The sequence below is a fragment of the Cygnus olor genome, chromosome Z (assembly GCF_009769625.2).
Source record: "Cygnus olor isolate bCygOlo1 chromosome Z, bCygOlo1.pri.v2, whole genome shotgun sequence".
In the NCBI taxonomy this organism is placed as follows: Eukaryota; Metazoa; Chordata; class Aves; order Anseriformes; family Anatidae; genus Cygnus; species Cygnus olor.
The window spans coordinates 30,158,466-30,185,078 of NC_049198.1; the positions used below are offsets into that span (position 1 = coordinate 30,158,466).

The following is a 26,613-nucleotide window of genomic DNA, read 5'->3' on the forward strand; positions in this document are numbered from 1 at the left end:
TGTCCTAAAAGGAAAATGTTATTCCTGCTGTATGAGTGCAGCTTTTCAACAGCCTTCTCAAGGATAGCTATGGAGTCAATAGGCAAACTGGATAGGAAATAGTCCAAGGAGACAGTTGTCTCTTCTGTATGCATGTCTTCTGGAGTCAAACTTCTGTTTCTATAATTAAGGTCCAAAGAGAAACACAGAAAATGTACGACGTGCATTTAAAGAAGATTACTTCCCTGTGGTATTGGTACAGAGGATTTTGTGATATATTATCCTAGTCCCAAGATAGTAGTCTTTTTTTTTTTTCCAAATGAAAAAAGACACCAAACCCTACAGAGCTAGCATTGCCTTTGTCTGTCAAAATCCGAAGCTGCTTTGTAAACCATCAGTATTAGAAGTGACTTGATTTGAGTGCCAGTGTTGCTTTACTAAATGCCTTTTCTTGGCTGAGAAGTGCGTATATTTTTTCTAACGGTACAAAAATAATGCTTCTTTAAAAAACAAATTACAAGAATTTAAAATTACAAATAAATTTTATACAGAAATTGATCCCTAAGAGAGATTGAGTGCAGTTGTTTTCTAGAGTATGTACTGTATACATTGTTGATGGAATATTTGTTCTAGCAATCAGTGTGGGGACCGTTTTATTTTTAGGCAAGAGATGCATGAAGATTTGGATAATTTTTGGTATTTTTCCACTTCTATAGGAGCACATATTGACAAGTAAATGGGACAAATTTATTAGAGTGTTTCAGAAATAAGAAGGTTTACATTGTGTACTAGCCTAGAAAATTCTTAGAAGGCAGAAGAAAATTGGAAAGAAAAAGCCCGCTGTACTAATACTTTTACACTGATAGCACTTGTTTTTTAGCTCTGATAGGGAATTAGTAATGGTAGAGAACACTCCAGTGTTGGTTTTCAGTGGTTATTCTGTAAGTATTCAGAGGTTAAAGAGATATTAAATAAAAAGGAAGAATCTAATAAAATACTATTTATGTCTTTATCTAGAGAAGCTTATGGATTTCATCAAATCCTTTATGATGCACTGATTTTATATTGTTGACACCATATAGACCAAATACTAAAATAAAGATATATGTGATCAGGTCTGAGTAGTGCTTAATTCTGTGAAATAAATGTGAATTGAAATATATATATATATATATATATATATATATATATATATATAAAAAATCATAGAATGGCTTGGGTTGGAAGGGACATTAAAGATCACCCAGTTCCAAACCCCTGCCATGGGCAGGGACACCTCCCACCAGACCGGGTTGCTCAAAGCCCCATCCAGCCTGGCCTTGAACACCTCCAGGGATGGGGCATCCACAGCTTCTCTGGGCAGCCTGTGCCAGTGCCTCAACACCCTCTGAGTGAAGAATTTCCTCCTAATCTCTAATCTAAATCTCCCCTCTTTTAGTTTAAAACCATACCCCCTTGTCCTGTCATTATCAGATTGAGCAAACAGTCACTCTCCATCTTTTTTATAAGGCCCCCTTAAGTACTGAAAAGCTACAATGAGGTTCCCCCGGAGCCTTCTGTTTAGGCTGAACATCCCCAGCTCTCTCAGCCTTTCTTCATAGGAGAGGTGCTCCAGCCCTCTGATCATCTTTGTGGTCCTCCTCTGGACCAGCTCTAACCCACATCCTTCTTGTGCTGGAGGCAGCACTCCAAATGGGGCCTCACAAGAGAAGGGCAGAGCAGAGGGGGACAATTGCCTCCCTTGATCTGCTGGCCACGCCTCTCTTCATGCAGCTCAGGCTGGAGTTCGATTAGCTTAAATGATCTTTAGTAAGCTCATGGATCTATGGCAAACTATGGTGTTTCTGGTATTTCATTAGTAAATCAGTAAGCATGTGTTTGGATGTCAATAGTGGTTACTAAAAATTGCAATCTAATTTTATCTATTGATCAAAACTTGTAGTTGGTAAGTACAGTGACCACAAGCAAATTGAATTGGATTACAAATTAAAAATTTTGTTCATTAAAAAATTGTAAAATGTTACATGAGGGAATGGAATAGAGAAAGCAGCTTGTAATAAGTCTTTCATGGTACTGTAAATTAAAGCTTTTCAAAAGAGCAGATATCAGCCAATCTTTAGCTTATAGTTTATTCTTTTGCACTGCTAGCTGCATTTTTTGCTGATAGGCTATGCAGTAAATTCCAGCAGGTTTTCTTTTGTTTCTGTTTCGATTTTGATTACATGCTTCTTTGAACTAAATTGCAAATACGATAGCTTGTCTTTAAACTTGCACGGTGTAAAGACAGGTGAAATTACTGGAATTGCTATAACATACGTTATATATGAAAATGGAAATTGTAACACAACTATGCTATTTATATTTTACGTTGGCAGTTCTTACTGCCAACTGCTTGCTTATATAAGGTTTCTTGATTAGTGGGTCATGCCTAAGCTTGGTTTTCAGATGTGTCTGTATTTGTGGAGTCACTAGGTATTTCATGTTTTTTAGGATCAGTGAAAATTCATTGCTTGTGTTTCAACTTATGTAGCCAGAATTAGTAGACATCTTTGAGAATATAAGTCTTGGCTGTTAGAGCTCAATTCTGTATTTCATATTCACTAAGAAGTTGTGTAGTTATTTTGGGAACTCAGAGGATGAAAGATTAATTTTTAACCCTTACATTTAACTTGTACTTTTGTGGTCCGTTGTTTGAAGTAGAGAATTACTTCTGTTTTCAACAATAAGCAAGCAAAGTAAAATGGATTTTTTTTTCTTTTAATGAGAATATTTAGTTCTTTAAGAGTTTTTTCCCAGATTATGTAGATGTGAACTGATTCTGTAAGTCATGAATCTTCAGAACTTTCTCAAAGTTAGTAAGTTTCAGGAACATAGTAATATAAATCGGGTTTTAGTAACCTTACCATTGAGTATAAAAAAGATTGGATTTTAGTACAGTCTGACTAGGTTCTTCTAGATGTTTTACATGTGGATAATTCAATGCATAATAGAGAATTTACTTTTTTTTGAAGTTAATTGAAGTTACATAGGTTTTGATTTAGTAGAGTGATACAGCATGTGCTTAAATCACAGTGTTCAAAAATCACAAGTACAAATTACATTTAGGAGAGTGTAGCAATTGCAATATACAGTTCTGTCATGATACAAATACGAATTTCATTACTGGTGTCATTAATAATATGTTCACTGTCAGGATGCTGGATGTCTGCAGTCTCTCAGAAGGAATAAATGGGTTGCAGCTGGCTCAGGCCCATTGCTTTACATTTGTTTGTCTTTTGCCATGGGAACAACACTTTCATAATGCTTTCTTTTCATGAAACACCTGAACCATCACCCTGAGGAGGATCAGTATCAAAACAGACACTTCTTGAGCATTCATTGTCCTTGATATACATGGGTGCAATCACTTTAATGGAGTCTGTCTCAGTAGACCATTGTAAATGATGCCTCTGCATATGCTTATCACATACTTCATAAGGCTTCAACTTTGAGTCTAAGAAGTAATTTTGATTGTCTGTGTGCATTGCTTTTACACTTTTATAGCGTCTTTTTTTGTTGTTCTAACATGCTATGTGTTTGTTTCTCTTCTAACTTCTGCACTACTCGCAAGTAACTTCCCAACAACTAGCAAAGCCCTGGTTTTCTTCCCTGTCTTTGGCATGTTAGAACCTTTCAATTTTTCAAATTAATTTTAAGTATCATCATGACCAGTGATTTGTTCTTCTGTCCATGAAAAATCTTGGTCATTATTTTTCTATCCTTCCTTTTCAAAGTTATTGTTGAAGCTTTGCCAGCCTTTGCTGGTATTTATAATGATCCATCCCTCTTCTAAGGGTAGTGGCTCTGTCTGCAGCCAGTCTTATCACTGCTTGTTCTTAATCACAAATATAGATTGTCTCTACTAGGTTCTTAATTGCAAATAATGACAAATCAGAAAACCTGTTTTTGCCAAAGTTATCATTACTGCTTTAATGTGTACCACTCACCATTGGGAATATCTTGCCAACTATGCCAGTTAACGTCAGTCGAATACACACTGACCAGGTTCTTTAAGATGTTCCACACATGGAGGGTTTCAAGCATAATACAACATTTCATTTGAAAACAGTTGATGTTACATGGGATTTTGATTTTGCGGAGTAATACAGAAATGTACTTAAGTCACAGTGGAAGTGCAAATTACTTTCAGCAGAGTGTAGGAAGTGTAATTGTTGTGGTTTAACACAGCTGGCAGGCAGCTAAGCACCACGCAGTCATTCTCCCACTCCTCCCACAGTGGGATGGGGGAGAGAAACAAAAAAAAAGGTAAACATACAAGAAGTTGTTGGTTGAGATAAGGACAGTTTAATAAGAAACAAAACAAAACACAAAATAAAACAACAACAAACAAAAGAATAGTAGCAACCCCCCCCTCCAAAATGATGCACAATGCAATTGCTCACCAACAGTCAACTGATGCCCAGCCAGTTCCCCAGCAATAGCAGCCCCTGCCCCTGGCCAACTCCCCCCAGTTTTATTGCTCAGTGTGGTGTTATATGGTGTGGAATACCCCTTCAGTCAGTTTGGGTCAGCTGTCCTGGCTCATCTCCCAGCTCCTCATGCACCCCCAGCCTCCTCACTGGCAGGGCAGCACAAGAAGCTGAAATGTCCTTGGCTGTGTGAGCACTGCTCTGCAAGAACTAAACCATCAGTGTGTTATCAGCATGGTTTTCATCCTAAATCCAAAACACGGCAACACACCAGCTACTATGAAGAAAATTAACCTATCCTATCCAAAACCAGGACAGTAATACACGGTTCAATCACAATACCAAGTACAAATTACGTTTAGCAACATGTAGCAATTGCTATACACAGTTAAATCACAAAATAAATGTGAATTTCATTACAGGACTCTAATAACATCCTTAAGAAAAATCAGAGTATCCCAGTATCTAAATGTATCTTTCAAATGATCCTTTTAGAAGTTTTTTGAACTCTGATTTTTTCTGACTTTTCAAAACATTTTGAGATCTACCACAGCTGGAATGTTGCAGCTTTTTGATATTTTACTTTTTTAATAAATCACCTTATTATTTTCTCTTTTGAGGTAAACTTTATTTAGTCCAGGAGCTGTTAGGTTTAGTCTCTAGTGCTTTGCTTCAGTTTGGCTGTCTTCACATACACTTTTTATGAGAACTGAAGCCTTAATTTATAATTCAGCAATTAAACTCTCTAACCAAAAATGTATATGTATTTTAGAATACTGCCACAAGAAATTGAAGTGTTTACATTTTCATGTTTTGCTATGAAAGTTAGGCTTTCATACTGAAAAAAAAAAACAAAAACAAACCTGAATTTCTGAAATGGAGTTGCTGATATACTGCCGGAAGAGTGAAGTTCAAAATTCCAAGTCTTTCTCCCTGACCGATTTTTTTTTTTTTTTTTTTTTTTTTTTATTAGTTCCTCCAGGACATTTGAAACTATCTGTAATGCCTCCCAGGGCTAAGATTATGTTCAACTACCTGAAAAATAACAGATGCTGCTATGCTGTTCATTGCACAGAATGCTGCCGTACAAAACCAGGAAACATCAGTGGAACATAACCCCAAGCAGCAAAATCATTGTTGTGATTGGCAAAAGCAAATTGTACTGTATTAGTGTCTATGGCTTTTCACATCTGCTGGGTTAAATCAGCAAATACTGGCAATGGCCCATTCTGCAAATGGCCCAAATGTTTTCCATCTGAGAATCTGAGTTTAACTTAGTAAGCAAAAATCACTCAAAGCAATGGTATTGAGTGTTGGAGCAAGTTTGTCACGAACTATTAAACCAATAACATTTGTGAGAACATTTATTTCATTCACTTACCCATTTGGAAAACAGCGCAGTAACTGTTCATACATACTTTGTTTTAGAAGGAGTTGTCTTTCTATGAAAACCCGTTCTGGGGTATAATTTTCATTTTATCTAGATATTTTGTTAATTGTTTAACTTTTCTTAGATATGTAGAGGGATACAGGTTTCTGTAAATACGTACATAACTGAAAACTGGTATATCCTGAATTACATTACAGAGATTAACTAATACAATATAAATACTCTTTTCAAGTACAAATGTGGTCACAGGAACTAGAATGGAATTTGGCATTGGTAATCACCTTAATAGCATCAGTACCACTATGGCTGAATTATTGTATGATACTGTGAGTTTTATAACAACTGTTTTGCATTTATTTAAAGTAATTAATTGGCTCACCAAGTATTTCTGTCTCTCATTGAAGCAGAAAAAGACTACTTGCTCTATTCACACAGGAAACAAAATATTTAACCTCACTATGAATTTTGCCTGGTAGAATAATACTACAACAAAGCATTACAGTTGCAGTAAAGTAAAAATGTCCTGGTACTTCATGAAAAATTGGAGTCTCTAGCCACTGATAGGGATGGCAGTGATGAGGTATTTAAACATATGGAAATGTCCTACACTATGTCATCTCATTAATACTTTTGGGGTATTGATCCATTGCAGGCTTTTGTGTGAATATGTGATGCAGTCACAGACAGAAACATAGCAGAAGTTTAAAGCAACAGACATTGTTCATATGAGAGTCTCTTAAAAAAAAAGTTTTGCGTACTAACAGACTTGCTTGGTAATGTCCCATTGAAAGGAGATGATGGGCAGACACGTCATCCACTCCAAATGCTTTTTATCAAAGCATACCAACATCAGTGATATATTTAATGATTTGTTGTTAAGGTGTATGAATAATCATGAGATATATAGTCAAAAGGTATCCAGCAAAGGGTTTTAAACATATGTTTACTCTAGCACAGCTCAGCTCTGTCTTTTTAATTGTACATACAATGCACAATGCCTGTACAACAGAACTCAATTTTATGTTTGTGTCTGAGTCCGTTACTCTGACCAAGTTCATGCATGTAATACCAAATTTACTGGAAGATATTTGATGTTACAAATTAGCAGAGTGGTACAACAATGTACTGAGATCACAATACAGCCACAATATAGCAATTGCAGTATACAGTTGGATCGCAGAAGAAATACGTCTTTCATTACTGGTCTTTATATGCTCAATGTCAAGATGCTGGATGTCACCAGTAGCAAGAAAGCATTGCGTGGGTTGAAGTAAGCTCAGACCTGTTGCTGTCTTCAAAGGTCACTTTGCTCCGTGGTCAGCTCTTACACTGTATGTTGGACTGAGCCACATACACAGTTCCTATATTCTGGTCTGGCTGGCTCAGGAAGACATTCACACTCTTCTCATCAGCTCAGGGAAAAACATTTACACAACAAGCTGATCCACCCAACTGATACAGCTGTTTGTCTGAAACAAAGACCACCATCTGGTCCTCTTTATGTTGTGATAAATTCAGCTTCTTTTGCAACAGCTGCGGTCAGTCACTCCCTAGATTTTTTTCCTGAAATTCATGAGCGCAGAGCCCTTGCCCATCTCCTCTGAGTCTTCTTACATTGTAGGGGTTTATTGACTGATAACATGATGCATGAAGGATAAATGTATAAATTAGAGGAACAATGCCCTGATTTACATACAAAATATGCCTCCATCATAAAGAATATTTCAGGAGAGACTGCAAGTGTTTGTTAGGCAGAATAAAGGAGTCTCCACTGCCTAATGTCCTCTTCCACACAGGATCTGCAAGATTTCTTCTGTCATTCAAAATAATAACTGAGCATGGAGCTCCTTCTATGTTGTTTAAAGACCACCTCATATTTTTGTTTCTTTGTTTCCTACTTATAATCAGAGAATTCTTGAAACTCTGAAACATAACTTCACATTTGTTTCCTTTGAGTAACACATCCTTGTTAATGAACTAAATCTTGTGAGGTCCCTGTAGCTCTTATTCATTACACATGGGCGATGAAGTTCACAATTCACAATTGTAAATTGTAAATGAATTCACAATTGTAAAGGTGGTGGCTGGTTTGAGATTAGAGCTTATCTTAATGTACATTTACAATAATGTTTTGAACTTTAAAAGGATAGTAGCTTGTAGAAGTTCTATGATATTTAACTTCCACAGAATGCTTGAGGTGGAGTGTCATCTGGTCCCCTCTGCTCAAGCAGGGTCTAGACAGCTGTTTAATGCAGCGCATGATACCTTTTATTTTATTTTTATTTTTATTTTTATTTTTATTTTTATTTTTATTTTTCAGTGTTAGCAAGGGCACCCTACTGGCTCATGTTCATCTTGGTATCCACCAGGACCCCCCCAGGTCCTTTTTTGACAAGCTGCTTTCCAGCTTGGTGTCCCCCAGTATGTTCTGGTGCCTGGGGTTGTTCCTCGCCAGGTGCAGGATCTTGCACTTCTTGTTGAACTGCGTGAGGTTCCTGCCTGCCTGTTTCTTTGGTCTGTCAAGGTCCCTCTAGACGGCAGCATGACCCTTGGTGTACTCCCAACAATTCCACAGATGACAAAACTGAGAGGAGTGGATGATACAAATCATTAATGAAGATGTTAAACAGGACTGAACCCAGTATTAACTCCCGGGGTACACTGCTAGTTACTGGCCTCTGACTAGACTTTGTTCCACTGATCACTGGCCCTGGATTGCCTGCTCATCTGGCCCATAGGTCAATAGATTGTTTACAAGGAACTTATTTATGGGATTGTCAAAGGCCTTACTGCAGTCCATGTAGACAATATCCAACGTTCTGCCACCATGTACCAGGCCAGTCGTTTCAGTCTTACCTAGCTGGCCAAGCATGACTTTCCTTTGGTGAATCCATGGTGGCCAACCTATAGTTCTGTGTCCTCCTTCTTGCCATTTTTGAAGACAGGAGTGATATCTACTTTCCTCCACTCTTCAAGGACTTCTGACTATCACCATGGTCTATCCCTCACCCGTTGTAGGTGCATAAAACAAATATACGTCTAGTCTGCTTAAGATTTCCGTGACTGGATCCTCTTCCACCAAGACTAAATCTTTCTTGCTCCCTGTTATTCCTGTAGTCTCTGGGATCTGTGGTTCCTGAGGGTTAGGCTTGCTATCACAGACTGAGGCAAAGAAGGCATTCGGTACCTCAGCCTTTTCCCTGTCCTGTTTCGGTACCACATCGTGTTCAGCCACGGGCCCACATTCTCTTTAGCCTTCTTTTTTTACCAGTGTACTTATAGAAGCTCTTATTGTTGACTTTGTTATCCCCACCCAGTTTCTATTCCGTTTGGGCTTTAGCTTTCCTAACTTCATTTGTGGATGCACAGACAATGTCTCTGTGTTCCTTCCAAGTTACCTGTCCTTGCTTCCACATTATGTGTGCTTCCTTTCTGTGTTTGCATTTGGCCACATGTTCGTCTATGCAGGCTTCCTGGCCTGAGTTTCTCTTTGTTGGGATGGATGTCTTTTGAGCTTGGAGGAGGTGATACTTCAATATTAACCAGCTTTCTTGGGCCCCTCTTCTTGTCAGGGCCTTATCCCATAGGACTCTTCCAAGTAGCTCCTTGAAGTGCCCAAAGTTCAGTGTTGTGACCTTGCCTTTCACCCTTCTCTATGCCCTTAGGATCTTGAACTCTACTGCAGCCAAAGCTGTCTTTGGCCTTCATTTTCCCAACAAACCCTTCGATATTAGTGAGTGTGAGGTACAACAGAGCGCCTCCCCTTACTGGCTCCTTTATGACATGAAGGAGAAAGATACTGTCAATGCACTCCAGAAACCTTGACTGCGTATGTCCTGCTGTGTTGACCCTCCAACAGATACCAGGGTGATGGAAGTACCCCATGAGGAACAGAGACTACAAACATGATACTGCTGCTGTCTGTCTATAGAGGGGCTCAGGCACTTGTTCTGCCTGGTCAGGTCTCCTGTAGCAGGCAACCACGATAGTGTCACCTTTACATGTCCTCACTTTAATGCTAGTTCGTAAGCTTGCAGTTGCTGCTGTTTTGTTTCCTGACTGTCTGGTCTGTTTTAGCTACGACTTCTGGGAGTTCTGTCTACGTAGATGTTTTTAATGATGCAACTACAAGTCTTTATTTTTCTTTCTTATAGTAAATCATTTAAAAATCTTTTAAAAATTTAGTTTAATTGAATTTTTATATGTTGCAAGATGTTGTGTAAATAGTCCTTTTAAATGTAAAAATAGTTTATTTTAGTGTAGATTATTTAGTTTTTATTCTATATAATTCCTCAAGCATGTAAATTTCCATATAATAAAGGCTTCATGTGGTAACCAGAGGAATTTCAGTTTTGCAGTTTAAGTAAATAAACCATCTACTGTATTTTTATAGTTACAGAATTTTAATACATACTGAGAAAGTGTTCTTGGTTGTTCTTCTCTTGGTTTCCCTTCTAAGTGAGGAATGAACACATACATCTTAGTATAGTCAGCCTGTAATCATGGTGCCTTATCTACAGAAGATCTCCTGAGACAAATAGTCTCAGAAAAAAAGAGAACTTAAATGTAAGAAAGAGAATCGGATAATTATAGTTCTTTCTCATTGTTAAACAATTTTGAATTTGTGTAAGTTGCACTTATATTTTAGGTTAAGCATAACATTTACACTTGAGCATGGGGTAGTATTCTGCATAGAGAAGGCATTCTGTTAAAGAGATGTTTATTTTTGTAGCTGACATGGCAGCTTGAATTTTTGATATAATATTTGTTGCTATGGGAATAAATACTATATCTAGGGTGTTATGATTCAGATGGAGATCAAACAACAGGAATAGATAGATCAGTTGAAGACTTTAAAGATGGTTCTTTGAGTATTTTTCAGTGTGTTATGCATGAGAATTTGGAATCTCGTGAAAAGTGCTGTCAATTGAGCAACTGATGTATATTCAATTTCCTTGTCATGGCTAGCAGGTGCAGCTCCTGTATTTTATTTCCTCTGACAGCAAGATGTATTCTGTAGTATTTGTAAGTTGATTCAACTTTTCTTTACCCAAAGAGTGTCAAGAATGCAATGTTCACTTTTGTTTTGATTAATTCTTAATTTGGAATGTAAGTTGAAAGAAGCAAATGACACATCTGAGTTCTTACCAGGGGATTCTGATAAGCACCCATACAGAATCCTACTCATGAACTTACTTCCAGCGAGGAAGTGTCAGTGATTTGATCCAGGTGACAGCAGACATGCAAATCAAGACAAATTCATTAGCTGCATTTCATGTTTTTATAAAAGAAATGCTCGCTATAGATATACTATATACCAGAGATTGTGTCCAATATCACAGCACTGGCTGATCCGAATCTTTCAGATTATCTATTTGGGCCATTGGTAGCTGCTCTTAGAGCAAGGCCAATTTATCACGAAGCAATTTGACTGAATAATGTGAATAATGGTGTTGATGGTTGGCATTGTTGCATAAGTGATCATCAAAACTTATTCTCATAGCACTCAGACAACATTCTCAGGTTCTTGCAGAGAAGTATCAATATGTAAGATTTTTAGTGAAGTGTCATGCTTATAAGTGCTTCATGAAACATTATGCACTGGTTTTGGAAAGTAGATATGATTTTTGGAGGCAAAGTTTGGTTATGTCAAATCTTGAGTATTAAGAAACTGTACTGATAGGTAGTTGTATGCCTGCTTATGACAATGGAGATTCTGAAATTTTCAGTCGGTGTGAGCACCACAGATTGTTTTTCACAGAATCATAGAATCATCTAGGTTGGAAGAGACCTCCAAGATCACCTAGTCCAACCTGTGACCTAACACTAACAAGTCCTCCACTAAACCATATCACTAAGTTCTACATCTAAACATCTTTTAAAGACCTCCAGGGATGGTGACTCGACCACTTCCCTGGGCAGTCCATTCCAATGCCTAACAACCCTTTCAGTAAAGAAGTTCTTCCTAATATCCAACCTAAACCTCCCCTGGTGCAACTTTAGCCCATTCCCCCTCGTCCTGTCACCAGGCGCGTGGGAGAGTAGACCAACCCCCACCTTGCTACAGCCTCCTTTAAGGTACTTATAGAGAGTGATGAGGTCACCCCTGAGCCTCCTCTTCTCCAGGCTTTTCATTCTTTGAGGATCCTCAGTTGAAATGGATTTTGAATGGAGTGAAACTGGAGGTTACAGTTGTCTTGTGTCCCTTTTACCATTGCAATAAGAGCGTAAGGAGGTGCTGATCCTCTGTACCTCTAGCAGACATATCTGGTCAAAACTCTGAATTCACATGAGGCACCCTGAACCCCCACCCATACCAATGTGAGTCAGGAAAGCAAATTTATTTTAGGCTAAGTCACTGATTGTTCTTCAGTTATGTAGTAAGTAATGGAAGGAGTCAATATATAGGATAAATAGCAAAATAATTTCTACAAAAGTACAAGCTTTCCACATTTTTAGGGGGAAATGAACAGTATTTTGGAATTATCACATGAACAAGTAAAGAATGGCTGTAAAATGATCCAGGACAACAGCATTTGTCATGTCAAGTGATTTTACGTTGCCCTTTTTTTTTTTTTTTAAAAAAAAAAACAGCTTGGAAAGCTGTTCTTTATTTTCTTGCCTGTTTTGGATAACCAGACACTCAGGTTTTATTCATGGTATATAACTTGTTTGACTTAATGGAAACCAGGAAGGTAACTACACCTGTAACCGCTAAGAAGCTAACTTGCAAATCCTTTCTGTAAATGCTCTTGGTGTGTATTTGAAAAAGTAAAGAAAGTGAAACTGCCCAGATTCAATTTATGAAGAATATTTATGTATAAGATTGCATTTTCTACCTGGTGAGAAAGTTACTGAAGGCAACAATGTCATATTCTATAATGGGAGTCACGTACTCTGTAACTTTTTTTAATATCAATTTTATTTGACATTTTGTGATTTTGATGTGTGGGTAGGTGAATATTGATTGTGAGGAGATGAAATAATATTTCTGAAGCTCTTGAAAGATGATAAATTAACCTCAGAGTTGCCTAGGAAATTCTTGGAGAGAACTGAGAATCATAAAACATACAATAGTGACAATAGAGGATCATAAACGTTATATCTCTCTCTCAAGAACTTGTCTTGAGAGAACTAGTCTTGATTTGTATACTCTTAATTTTATGTCACATTCCTTTCAGAAGTGGTGGGCTAGCTAGCCTCCCTTTGAAAGGAGGATATTTTTCCTTGCCTGGGTGAGCTATGGGGCTTGTTTTGGTAAAGAAGAGAGAGAGATCACAGGGAGTAACATGGAAGAGCATCATGTAAGAGAGCTTGGGTGTCGTATTTCATGCAAATGGACTGAAAGACTGCAGTAAGGAGCATGGAGAAGACAGTGCTGTCTCAAAGTAGACAGAAGGAATAATTAGAGATGTTAGAGAACTGAGGCAATGTAGGAGGGCTTCCAGTCAAAAAATAACTGGACGTAGTTGTTCTAAACATAATGCAAGGGGCAAAATAAATTTACTAAAAGTGTTAATTTTTTTTGAGGCTGTAGCAGTTCAGTATGTTTGCCTATGGCATTTTGTTCCTCACTTTGTTTGGAATGAGGTTTGAAAATAAATACAAGGCTCTTGAAAGCAAAATAAAATGTTGTAAGAGTACTTCCAGCTTTTCTCCTGGCCTTTGCATTCTTTTTACTCCCTCAGTCTGGAAAGGATTTGTAAAAGAAAAATTCAAGGGAGAACAGGAATGGTGGAGTTTATAGGTAATCAAGATGTAAATACTGATCTCATTAAAGCAGAAACAATACAGTCTTGAACATATCAATGTACTGTAGGCAGTGGTAAACCAGAGAACAGTGTAAGAGAAGTGGAACTGTCATTCTAGAATTGATTCCAGAATTGAAAAACTGAAGATAAATTTTGTCTAAAAAGGATCATAATAGGCTGAGGTTCAGCGTGAAGACTTCAATGCCTGTGGAAGAATCATTCAGCAATGACAAGGAGTGGTGAAATCATACAATACTAGAATATCCCAAACTGGAAGGGACCCACAAGGATCGTGCAGTCCAACTCCTGACTCCACACAGGACTACCTAAAAATCAGACCATATGTCTGAGAGTGTTGTCCAAATGCTTCTTGAACTCCAGCAGGCTTGGTGCCACAGCCACTTACTTCCCTGGAGAGCCTGTCCCAGTGCCTGACCACCCTCTCGATGAAGAACCTTTTCCTAACACCCAGCCTGACTCTCCCCTGTCCCAGTTCCATACCGTTCCCTTGGGTCCCCTCGCTGTTCACAGAGAGCAGAGCTCAGCACCTGCCCCTCTGCTCCCCTTGTGAGGAAGCTGTTAGCTGCAATGAGGTTGCCCCTCAATCTCCTCTAGGCTGAACAAACTAAGTGACTTCAGCCTCTCCTATGTCCATATGTCTTCCTGGTTAGACCTTCCTTCATCCTTGTTGCCCTTGTTTGGACACTGTCCTTTAATGTCCTTAGATTATGGCACCCAAAACTGCACACAGTACTGCATCATCAGCCAACTGTTCACACTTTATAGTAAGAACTTGCCAAGCTGTATGCCAGTCATTTTTTTTACCAGAAGGATATTGTCATAGACAGTAATGAAGGATTTGCTGAAATTCAAAAAGATATTGTCTACTTGGCTTCCATTGGTCAACTAGATGGGTAATCATAGAATCATAGAATGGCTCAGGTTGGAAGGAACATTAAAGATCATCTAGTTCCAAACCCCGTGCCATAGGTAGGGATGCCACCCACTAGATCAGGTTGGTCAAGGTCCCATCCAGCCTGGCCTCAAACACCTCCAGGAATGGGGCATCCACAACTTCTCTGGGCAACCTGTTCCAGTGCCTCACTACCCTTACAGTGTAGAATTTCCTCCTAATGTCTAGTCTAAATATATCCCCTTTCAGTTTAAGACCAGTTCCCCTTGTCCTATCATTATCTACCCGAGTAAAGAGTCCTTCTCCATCTTTTTTATAAGATCCCTTTATGTATAGAAATATTGTAATGAGGTCTCCCCAGAGCCTTCTCTCCTCCAGGCTGAACATCCCCAGCTCTCTCTGTCTTTTGTCATGGGAGAGGTGCTCCAGCCATCTCATCATCTTTGTAGCCGTCCTCTGGACTTCCTCTAACAGGTTCACATCTTTCGTGTGCTGGGGGCCCTGAACCTGCATGCAGTACTCCAGGTGGGGGCTCACGAGGGCAGAGTAGAGGAGGACAATCACCTCTCTGCACCTCTGTTGATGCAGCCCACAATGCAGTTGGCCTTCTTGGCTGCAAGAGTGCACTGCTGGCTCATCTTGAGCCATTCATCCACCAGAACCCCCAAGTCTCTCTCCGCAGGGCTGCTCTCGACAAGTTCTTCTCCCATTCTGTACTCCTGTCTGGGATTGCCCTGGCCCAGGTGCAGCACCTTGCACTTGGACGTGTTGAACTGCATGTGGTTCACATGGGCCCACTTCTCCAGCCTGTCCAGGTCCCTTTGAATGCCATCTCTTCTGTTGTATCAACTGCACCACTCAGCTTGGTGTCTGCAAACTTGCTGAGGGTGCACACAATTCCGTTGCCTATGTCATTGATGAAGATATTGAAACGCACTGGTCCCAAGATAGACCCCTGAGGAACACTGCTCATCACAGGTCTCCCCTTGGACATAGAACCATTGACCACTACTCACCGGGTGCAGCCATCGAGCCAATTCCTTATCCAGCGGATGGTCCACCCTTCAAATCCATATCTTCCCAATTTAGAGATTAGGACGTTGTGTGGGACCCTGTCGACGGCCTTACAGAAGTCAAGTAGATGATATCAGTCAGTCTTCCCTTGTTGACTGATGCAGTCACTGCATCATAGAAGGCCATCAGAATGGTCAGGCACAATTTACCCTTGGTGAAGCCGTGCTGGCTGTCCCAGATCACCTCCTTGTCCTGCATGTGCCTTAGCATTGTCTCCAGGAGGATTTGTTCCATAATGTTTCCAGTTAGAGAGGTGAGACTCACTGATGTGTAGTTCCCCAGGTCTTCCTTTCTACCCTTTTTAAAAATGGGAGCGATGTTTTCCTTTTTCCAGTCACTGGGGTTTTTGCCTGACTGCCATGATTTTCAAATATGATGAAGGGTGGCTTGGCAACTACATGAGCCAATTCCCTCAGGACCCTGGGAAGCATGTCATTAGGGCCCGTAGACTTGAAGTTGTTAAATTGCATCAGGAGGTCCCAAACCTGCTCTTCACTTACTGTGGGGGTACTCTGCTCCCCCAGCCCCCACCTAGAGGTTCAGGGACACGAGAGATGTGGGAAGCCTGGCAGTGAAGACCAAGACAAAGAAATCGTTAAGTACCTCAGCCTTCTCCAGGTCTGTTGTTGCCTGTTCTCTGTCTTTATTTGTCTGAGGCACTACACTCTCCTTAGTCTTTCTTTTGAAGCCAGTGTACCTGTAGAACCCCTTCTTGTTACTCTTTGCATCCCTCGACAAGTTTAATTCTGTCAGTGCTTTGGCTTTCCTGATCCCATCCCAGCACTGGGACAGCATTTCTGTATTCTTCCCAGGGCACGTGGCCCTGTTTTCACCATCTGTGCATTTCCTTCTTCTGCCTAAGTTTGACCAGCAGGTCCTTACTCAACCATGCTGGTTTTGTACCTTCCCTTCTTGATTTATTACATATGGGAATAGAGAGCTCATGCTCTCCAAGGAAAATATCCTTAAAGAGTTGCCAGCTCTCATCAGATCCAGTGTTCCTAAGGACTGTGTCCCATGGGATCTCATCCACTAATTCTTTGAACAGCTGGAAGTTGTCTCTTCTGAAGTTTAGGGTCCTGACTTAGCTCTTAGCCAGGCCTATATCCGTCGAGATCACAAACTCAACCAGGGTTTTTTCACTGCAACCCAGGCTTCCTCCAATCTTAACCTCTTTAATGAGCTCTTCATTTCCTTTGTCATAAAAGGAAATTGAGTTAGTTAAACAGGACTTTCCTCTCATGAACCCTGTTGACTGTGTTGTCTTTCAAGTGTTTTTCAGTAACTCCTGGAATAATCTTCTCCATAATTTTCCAGGCATTGAAGTGAGACTGACAGGCTTGCAATTACCAGGGTCTTCTTTCTTACCTTTCTTGAAAACTGGAACAATGTTTGCCAGCTTCCAGTCATAGAATCACAGAAACATAGAATGGCTTGTGTTGTAAGGGACCTAGAAGATGATCTAGTTCCAATCCCCCTGCCATAGGCAGGCATGTCATCCACCAGATCAGGTTGCCCAGGGCTGCATCCAGCCCTGGGCAACCTTTGAACATCTTCAGGGATGGGGCATCGACTACAGTCAACTGGGACCACTGCAGATTCCCAAGACTGTTGAAAAATAACAGAGAAGTCTCATGATGACATCAGCCAGCTCTTTGATTACCCTAGGATGAATCTCATTGGGCCCCACAGACGTACGGACGTTCAGCTGGAGCAGTAAACCTTGCACAAGTTCGGATTTTGCTAAGAGTTTATCAGTCCAACAGTCGTGGGATGAAAAGATTTCAGATTCAAAGTGCATAATAGATATAGAATATATAAGTTACACACCTTCTCAATAAATTTTATATTCCTCTTTGTTACCTGGAGTGATCAAGCCCTGAATTCGCTGTGAGGGCAGAAGAATAATGAAAATATTTAAAATAATGGCAATATAAGCTCCTAAAAGGAAATGGTGCCAAAGAACAAAATTGGGGAAAAAAAGGTTAGCAAAAATGAAGCCACATTCGAGACCATTCTGTAAGGAAAATAGATAAGAATGGAACTAGAGGCAGAGATTTCACATCTGTTTACTTTACAGATCTGGAAAACTGCAAGTAATAGAAGAAATGTGATTGGACTTTTTTTTTTTTTTTTTAATTTAAGAGCTTAGTAAAGCCTTTACATTAAAAGAAAAAAAAAGGAAAAAAAGTAATTCAGAAAACTAAAAAAGTGATCCTTGCATTTTATATTTCATCTCCTACTTGTGTTTGGCTATTTCTTCATTGCCATTCTTTTGCAGCTGCATTATCCACCATAAAGAACTGCTGCTGAATATTGACTTGGTGACAGCTATTTTTTTCAGACATTTTGCATTTTTCTTCTATATGGATTATTGGCAAATGTTTATTGAATTGAGGTGAGTTCTTCTGAGAAACTATATAAAATGGAATAAAATTCACATTCAGGATATATTAATTACTTTTTTGAAACATTGAGCTTGCTTGTATACAGATACTATAATTCCGATTTTTTGAAAGCTGATAGAAATGCTATAAACTTTATAGTGCTTTTGCAGCAACTTATGACAATTTATCATAGGAGGAGACCCATAAAGCTGTTTTTTTGAGAAGTGGATGGAGGCAGTCATGGGATGAAAGAATGTGATGATTCAGCTTAATATACTTCACTGAATATTTCTGTTGTTGGAATTTTCTGCTTCTGCAATAAACATGTTTTCTTAAATACACCATTAGAAACAGACTGCATGCTTTAGACCTTTCTTGATATCTGAGAGTTCTATTCGATGACTTTTCAATATTCTTTGCCATTTTGCCTTCCACATTCACATAATTTTCTTCTGTTCTAATTGCACCTGTGTGTCTTCTCATTGATTGAAGATCCCTGCCCACTTGAATGAACAGAACCACAGATCTAATCATTAATCAGAGCAAGTATATAAGGACACAATTTGGGGGTGGGGTTGGGGGGGTAGAAGAAGCTTTAAATTTCCTGTCAGGAATACTTTACACAATTAAAAAATACTTCCCTCCTCATAATCTGTATATTTTGCAGATGGTAGGGTCACTAGATTGCCTGTGAAGATACCTTGAGGTTTCCAAACAGCTTAAATGTGTGATTAAGCTGAAATTCTGGTGTTGACTCAGTCATTAATAATTATGCTATTGATTTCTTTGGGGCAAGGCTTTACACTTGGTCTCCTTTCCCAGGATTCCTTTTTCTACATCTTTCTCAACAGCAAATGACTATTCTTAGATTATGCCTATTGGGTAAACTCTTTAAGCATCAATATGATTTTTACTCTCCAACTTCTCTAGAGACTTTCACAGTAAACTTTATGAATGAGTACTATGCAGACACAGAGCTCATAAATAAACTTCTATAACATCTAGAACAGATCACTAGTATTATAACACAATTTTTTCTTGCAGTGGACTACAGCATGCACTGTACCTGTCAGTCCAGCTATATCATAGATCTGATTGTTCCCCATTATTTACTGATTATAACTTTTGTTTTGTTTTCTTTTGGAAAACAAGTGACAGATTACACAAAAAACTGAGAGGTGCTGTTTGTGTGAAAAGAGTGATAAGTCTGGTTCAGCATGGCTAGATATAACATATTTCAGCTGGGAGAAGCTTAAGGCACAGTACATAGCCAGATAGGTGGTGGTGTAGAGGTTGGAGGAATTAAGGAGTGGAGAGAGAGACTTTAATGTTGTGGATGAGTACAAATGTACAAATTCTAAATAGAAGAGCTACTGAAATACTTTCTAATGCTTTCTGTTGAGCAGTCAACTTATGACCTAGGTGTCAAAGTGCTTGTGTGCTTGCTGTGATGCATAATTCTTTTAGACTTTGTATTCATTCTCAGATTTTCTTTAGCATTGTTTGATTTCATTGTTAATGAACATGAAAAATTCAATATTGTTTGTCTCCATTCCAAAAAGCCAATATAACCAATTGTTTGCTTTCACGGAATCACAGACTAGTTGAGGTTGTAAGGGACCTCTGGAGGACATCTGATCCAACCCCTCTGCTCAAGCAGGAACACTTAGAACAGGTTGCCCAGGACCCTGTCCAGGTGGCTTTTGAGCCCTTCAATGAGGAAGACTCCACAACCTTTCTGGGCAACCTGCTCCAGTGCTCCACCACCCTCACAGTAAAGAAATACTTCCTGATGTTCAGACAGAACTTCTTGTGTTCCAGTTTGTGCCAATTGCCTCTTGTTCTGATTTTTTCTTTAAGAACTGCCTGAAACAACCTTAATGGAAGAGGAAGTTCAAGAGACAGAGACATGGGCTAGGCCTCTGATCTCCCTTTGGCAGACAAGAGTACCTAATTTCAGTGCTGAAAAAGAATACAATGCAGCATGTGGAAAAAAGGAACCCCACTGTGCCATTTGCACTCTTCTTATGCCATACTATAAGGTAAGCAAGATCCTTAGACTTCTGTCTCCGGGTAGCATGTGAAATATCTGCCCAGCTACAGCATTTCCAGTAAATAAGTAGCAAATTAGAAATCAGATAAAATTATGCATTTGCTTTGTATGAAAAGTAAATTAACTCAATATCATTAATATTAGTACTGATACTCTATCCATCTGCATTCATCCTTGGTTGCAGACAGTATATATCTTCTGTTTGGTGCTTATGTAGAGAAAAGTTACACTTTTGAAGGTGGTGAATCCACACAGGTTTGCGTCTTTTAGCTACTTCCTTATATGTCAAATGTTTTTCATCAGAGCCTTTTCCTCATCTCCTTTCTGCAGTGTTGGAAAAATAACTTCTCACGGTACTTCTTAGGAATAGTATTCCCATAGAAACATTCTAATGCAATGTACTGTTCAATATTGGCATATGGAATTTGTGTCAAACAGCACCTAAAAATACTGATACAGTTCCGTAGTACTAATTCTGAAACTATTAAATAGGAAGCCCAACTGCATGGGAACTGGGAAAAAGACTTTATTTGCACTGGACCCAGTTAAAAGGCTTAAAGGGAGTCAGTTGTACAGTATCATTGAGTGCGGTTGCAATAACACTAATTTGCAGATTGAGTGCTCTTTTAGATTTCACAGTTATTTGAATAATCAAGGAACTACAGGATGATTGTGATAGATACCCAGAAGCAGTTAATTTTTTTATAAAACATTGTTAGTGGGGAGCTGGGAGGGGAGAAGTCATTTTAGCATCATCAAAAGGAGCAGTAAGACAGACTCTCCTTTTTTTTTTTTTTTTTTTAAACTTAAATATAGATTTTGTTTATCTTCCAGCCAGACAATCATGCAGAAGAAGGTTCCACTTACAGGGAAACAAACTCAGAAGAAATATTGATGAATGAAAATGAAAAGTCTAAACCTCTTATTCCAGAGATGTGTTTTATTTATAGTGAAGAAAACACTGAAAACTATCCATCAAATGCCTTCATTGAAGAAGATGGAACAAGTCTTCTGATTTCATGTGCAAAGTGTTGTGTTCGAGTTCATGCAAGTAAATAAACTAATTGTTCAGTTAGCAGCAGTGTAATTTCAAATTTTGTTTTATTGATAATTAATAGTTAATGAGATTTCTGTTATGTCTAAGTAAGTACTGGAAAAACATTTCCATAATTAATGCTTGAGAACTCTGGCTACATTCTTTTAACCTATGTTATATGTTCTATTATTTGTTAATGGTTGCTGTGAAAATAGGGAAGAGTTAACTTTCCTGTAAACTGTCATAACCATGGCGAGCACAGACTTCTGATTTTTCTTTCAACTCGGAGGGATAAAATTCCTCTTTTACTCACCATTTTAAAGCACTGCATAATACTGATATATTCTTATTAAGTAGTAGGGGTGAAATAATGTTATTTGAGGACTTGTGAATATTGCTATTGACTTGAGGTGTGAAGTAATTTCCTCCACCTTGCATTTTTTTATTTCAAGTAACTGATGAATGCATGAACATTCAGCAGTATCTTCTATAGGCAGTAGGACTTGTAAAGTAAAGTAAAGTCCTTACATGTAAGGACTTTAAGTAAAGTCTTTACTTCCAAGTAAAATCCTTACATGGAAGTGTGGTGTAATTGCATAGAATGAATGTCAGTACATTGATTCAAATTGTACCATGTTACTGCAGGAAGAGTTGATGACTTGCTGTTGAACTCACATAAAGTAATAAATACTCTGTGTATTTATTTATTTTTTTTAAAGTTTGGGGAAGTGCCTGTGTATACACATATATATATGGAATATGTGTTTGTGTATACACATACGTACATGGAATTTGTGTGTATTTAAATATACAGAATGGCAGCAACCCTAGCATTAGGAAAGTCTCCTTGATCACAGGGCCACAGTTTATGTTTGACTAGTGTTTGTACACAGTTGAATTGTATGACATCATAGATAGAAATGCAGAATTTATTACTCAAATCAAGTCTCTTATTCTAGGTTGCTACGGTGTTCCTCCTCATGAAATCCATAACGAATGGTTGTGTTCTCGATGCAGAAAAGAAGCCTGGACAGCCGTAAGTTTTATATTTTGCTTGGTTATCTAAAACGTTACAGATCAAAAAAAGAAAAGGAAAACAACAGTAAAAATAAATGCAAAAAACACATGGATTATTCCATATGGAATGTAGCTTTTGCATATTTTTTACTTGACGCACTTTTGCTGAGAAAAAAAAAATTGCAAAATATTATTAGATTTCAGTGTAAAATGTAACTGCATAGAGAGAGACAAACTTGGAGAAGGTCTACACACAAGAAAAACGGTTTGGCTAACAGAATATAGATGTAAAACCTTGTTCAATGAAATAACTGAAAATTTAAATGCACATGAGAGAGAGAAAATGAGATTTCATAAAAATATTTTAGACTTTTGGTTATGTATGTGTGGGCAGCTGGGGAATAGAGAAGGGGAAAGAGAATAATAAATTACATTCAGGAATGAAATTGTTCTTTTACAGCATTTGGCTTTACTATGCTGTACAGTCAGAAAAAGGTTTCACTTCTGAAGCCCATAAATGAGTATTGTTTAATATTAAAAGCAGTATGCAGTAGTTTTATATAGTCGGGAATAAATAGAAAAGCAGTTAATAGTTAATAAAAATCTCTAAGCATACATTCATTTAAAAAACAACCAGTTTAAATTCTTATGTTTCACCAACATTCATCTGTCAGCTGCACTGGTAAGTCAAATAATACTTATTTTCTTTAAAACAACTTGAGGAAATGTGGTAATCGGTTTTGATGTCAGCACAGCTTTTCTTCATTCAATTATTGAATTAAAAGCAGATATTTCAAGTGCCTTAAAAATGTAAATCCTTAAATGACATGATAAAATTTTGAGATATTTTGAAGAAGAGATGAGGATTCAAACTACTGGAAAATGTGATACCACTTTGTCAAACATCATTTCTTGCAACTGTGAAATGCATCTGTAAAAAAATCAGTGATAGCATAAACAAAGTGAAAGTAGCAATAAATGTAAAACCTTTGAATTTCTACTCTCTCAACTTTTTAAGGTTCATCTGTAAATGCTAAGGAAACAACAATATTAAGGAAACAAAAAAGGAACTGATGCTTTTACTGCAGATATTACCTAAGCTGGGAAAAACAAAACAAAAATAGTGATTTAGGATTGCTCATTACAAAAATATAGTCCATTAATAATGTTTAGTCCTGTTTTCTCAGTGAATAGCTATTAAAATATTTATTGAATCAATTTCTATCTCTGTTATGTGTTTTCATCTTAGAAGTCAAGGCTTTCTTACTAGGTAAAATCCAATTTTCATCTTGCGTAGGTAATCAGAAAATCTTGTTATAGCTTTCTTATCAGACAATTGTGAGTTTCAGGATCTCAGGAACTGCTTTTCTAACTATTGTTCTAGTCAGGGGAAGGTCGAGGGGAAAAGAAAAAAGTCCTTCCTAGCAAATGAAAGGTTGTTGTTAACTTGGTATCTAATTATCAGATAAGCAGGGTTATGCAGCCCCACTCTTCTATCAGAAAGTTGTGTTAATTTCCTTTTGGGGAGAACACGCCTGTGATAAATAATGGAATTTTAAGGAGAACGTCCATTTTCATGAGATCTCTCATATGACAGCAATAGGGTAACTGTTTCTGTTAAAAACTGAAAAATTTAGAACATTAGCTTGGAACCTGACGCTAATTGCCATAGAACAGTAACACATTTGTAGGGAAGTTTGAAGAAATCTTTGTCTTTGTCTGTTTGTCAAGTAGCGTGTTCATCAAAGGTTACTGAAAAAATGTAAAACAAAATTCAGTCCTGTAATTTGTTAATGCTTCTTGTAGATAGGATTCTAAAATTGTTCTGGTACGTTAAGGTTATTTTGCAGATCTTCTTGAAGTGAACATTCAGATAGCACAACAGTGTGTGGAATATAAGAACAAATATAGATAATTACTGACTTGATTATTTAATTTCATAGATTCATAGAACAGTTTGGGTTGGAAGGGACCTTTAAAGATCATCTAGCTGACTCCCTTGTCATGGGCAGGGATGGCGCTCAAAGCCCTGTCCAACCTGGCTTTGAACACTTCTCTGGGCTACCTGCTTCACCAACCTCATAGTAAAGAATTTCTTTTTTATATCTAATCTAAATCTGCCATCTTGTCCTATCTAACCTATTTAGGTTGGATATTAAGAATAAATTTCTTAGTATGAGGGTGTCAAGACACTGGAACAAGTTGCCCAGAGAAGCTGTGGATGCACCATCCCTGGAAATGTTTAAAGCAATGTTGGATGGGGCTTTGAGCAGCCTGGTCTAGTGGGAGATGTCCCTGCCCATGTCAGTTGGGTTGGAATTAGATGCTCATGGAATCATAGAGTGGTTTGGGTTGGAAAGGACCTTAAAGATCATCTAGTTCCAACCCCTATCTAAATTTATCCTCTTTTAGTTTAAAGCATTATCCCTTTTCCTATCACTACGCTCTCTGATGAAAAGTCCCTCTCCAGTTTTCCTGGAGGCTCCTTTAGGTACTGGAAGAATGCTGTGAGGTCTCCCTGGAGCCTTCTCTTCTCCAGGCTGAACAACCACAGCTCTCTCAGTCTGTCTTCACAGGAGGGTTACTTGAGCCATCTGATCATCTTCATGGCCCTCTTCTGGATCTGCACCAACAGGTCTTCTTCTTTCTCATGTTTTGTGCCCCAGAGCTGAACGCACTACTCCAGGTGGGGTCTCATGAGAATAGAGGGGGAAAATATATCAGTTATTTTGTGTTTTCTGTCTGGTCTCTATGCATTGTGCTTTTAATTTTCCTTTCCATCTCTTCTTAGCTCTCTGTCTAATACCACGCTGTATTCACTATGGTGTGATGAAGGAGGAATAGTGTAATGTGATAGAAAAAGAAAAAAGCTGGGGAGATTAAATCTTGACCTGATTGGGATTTTTCTTTTGCCAACTTTTAAAGGAAAAAAATTCACCCAAGACAGTGTTCATTTGTCAAAACTGAAGCACTTTCAGTACTATACAATTACTCATTAACATCTTACCTGTGAAGAATTATGCATGTTTTACTGAAGAGGTTTGGTTTTATTCTATTATGATACATATAACACTGAAAATGAGGAAGATCCATTTTTTATGGAAAGCATTTTTTGGCCAAATTATTTGAGGAGATGAGTTAGTGGAAAAATAACTCAAAACCATACAGAAAATAGCCAAATAGAACCTTTTTGCAATGTGATCTTAGTATTGGATTTTTGAAAATAATACACGCTGGCAATTATAGAGAAGATAGAATTTCTGAAATTTCTTGTCAGAGGTAACAAGAAAGTGGTAGGAGTGGAAAGGAGCAACATTTTCACTGTGTAAAGACTAGACAGTATATATGCTTACTAGGACAACCTATTTAATGTAAACTTAATCTATTATATTTAACTGAATGCTGTGATTTTTTATGTGTACTGATAACTGTACAACTAAATAGTTAGTGCTGACAACTTGGTTTTTATTTAGCTCTGATTTGGTGACCTAAGTGAAATGAACTCGTACCCTGAGAGATCTCTTCATTAAGATATGTTTGTGGAATAAAATTTGCATTCTTAATGGCTAAAGTCATTCAGCTGGGGAGTTTTGTTGAAGATTGAATAGATGTATAGTGAAAAAATTGCCTTCCCATTCTTAAGTAGCAGAAGAAGCAAGTTAGCTGTGTACTATTTAGAGACTAAATTAATATTGCTTGCTTATATATATGCTTTATTTTTGTGTATAGTATTGCTTTTCCTTTTTTTCTGGGGCTATAAATCTAGCATCCCTCCCTAAACACTAAATTTACTTAAAAGTTGTTCTACTTAATTTGCTGTCTTGTATTTCTTATTACATATTTTTCACATGTCAATGTGAACTGTTCACTGTCATCTAAAAGAAGTAGAAATGATAAACAGTAGACATTAAATCTGTTACCCAAGTTAAATAGCAAAAATCCAACAGTTCAATGATACAAATAAGGCTATTATTTACTCATATGTCAGTGATACCTGATTCAGTTTTTCTTTTTCAATAGTAGCGTCTTTCAAAACTGTTGAGATGCTGAAGAAATCTCAGGACTATTTGTGATTATCTCTGAGAATTTACAAAGCTTCAGTAAGGTGCCAACAGCCTGGAAAATTTAATATCGTCTTTTATAAAGGCAGGAAGTGGGGCCCCAAGTCAGGAATTGTGACATTTAACCTAACTTGAATTCCAAGAGAAATACTGAACAAATGATCAATCTATCAATTATTTCTAAACACCTAAACAATAACAGAGTACAAAGTCATATGTATTTAAAGAAAAAACACCTGATATTTTTTGCCATGACACCTCCTGTAAATAAGGAACAAACAAAAGATTTGATGCATCTGAACTTTCAGATTTGGATAATGCTTTAAATTCTGATATTCAAGCCACATAAGAGAGGTGGTCTAGATGAGTCACTGCCAAACATACAGGAATATGGATCTGTTTTCAGCCCTCAGTATCTCAAGCCACCAGCCATCATTCTCATCAGACTCTTAAGTCACTGAAAGGGTGATAAAATTCTGTGCA

The 26,613-nt window shown here is 38.0% G+C and overlaps 1 protein-coding gene across 6 annotated transcripts in view; it reads left to right on the forward strand.

The window, feature by feature from the left end:
* Positions 1-26,613, forward strand: part of KDM4C (lysine demethylase 4C) — a 293,255-nt gene that overhangs the window by 175,436 nt on the left and 91,206 nt on the right. For all 6 annotated transcript variants that reach the window (XM_040541823.1, XM_040541820.1, XM_040541821.1 and 3 more), the window contains 3 exons: positions 19,824-20,005; positions 20,851-21,067; positions 22,012-22,088. In XM_040541823.1, coding sequence (XP_040397757.1) covers positions 19,824-20,005; positions 20,851-21,067; positions 22,012-22,088 — 476 coding nt within the window. The remainder of the gene's footprint in view (positions 1-19,823; positions 20,006-20,850; positions 21,068-22,011; positions 22,089-26,613) is intronic.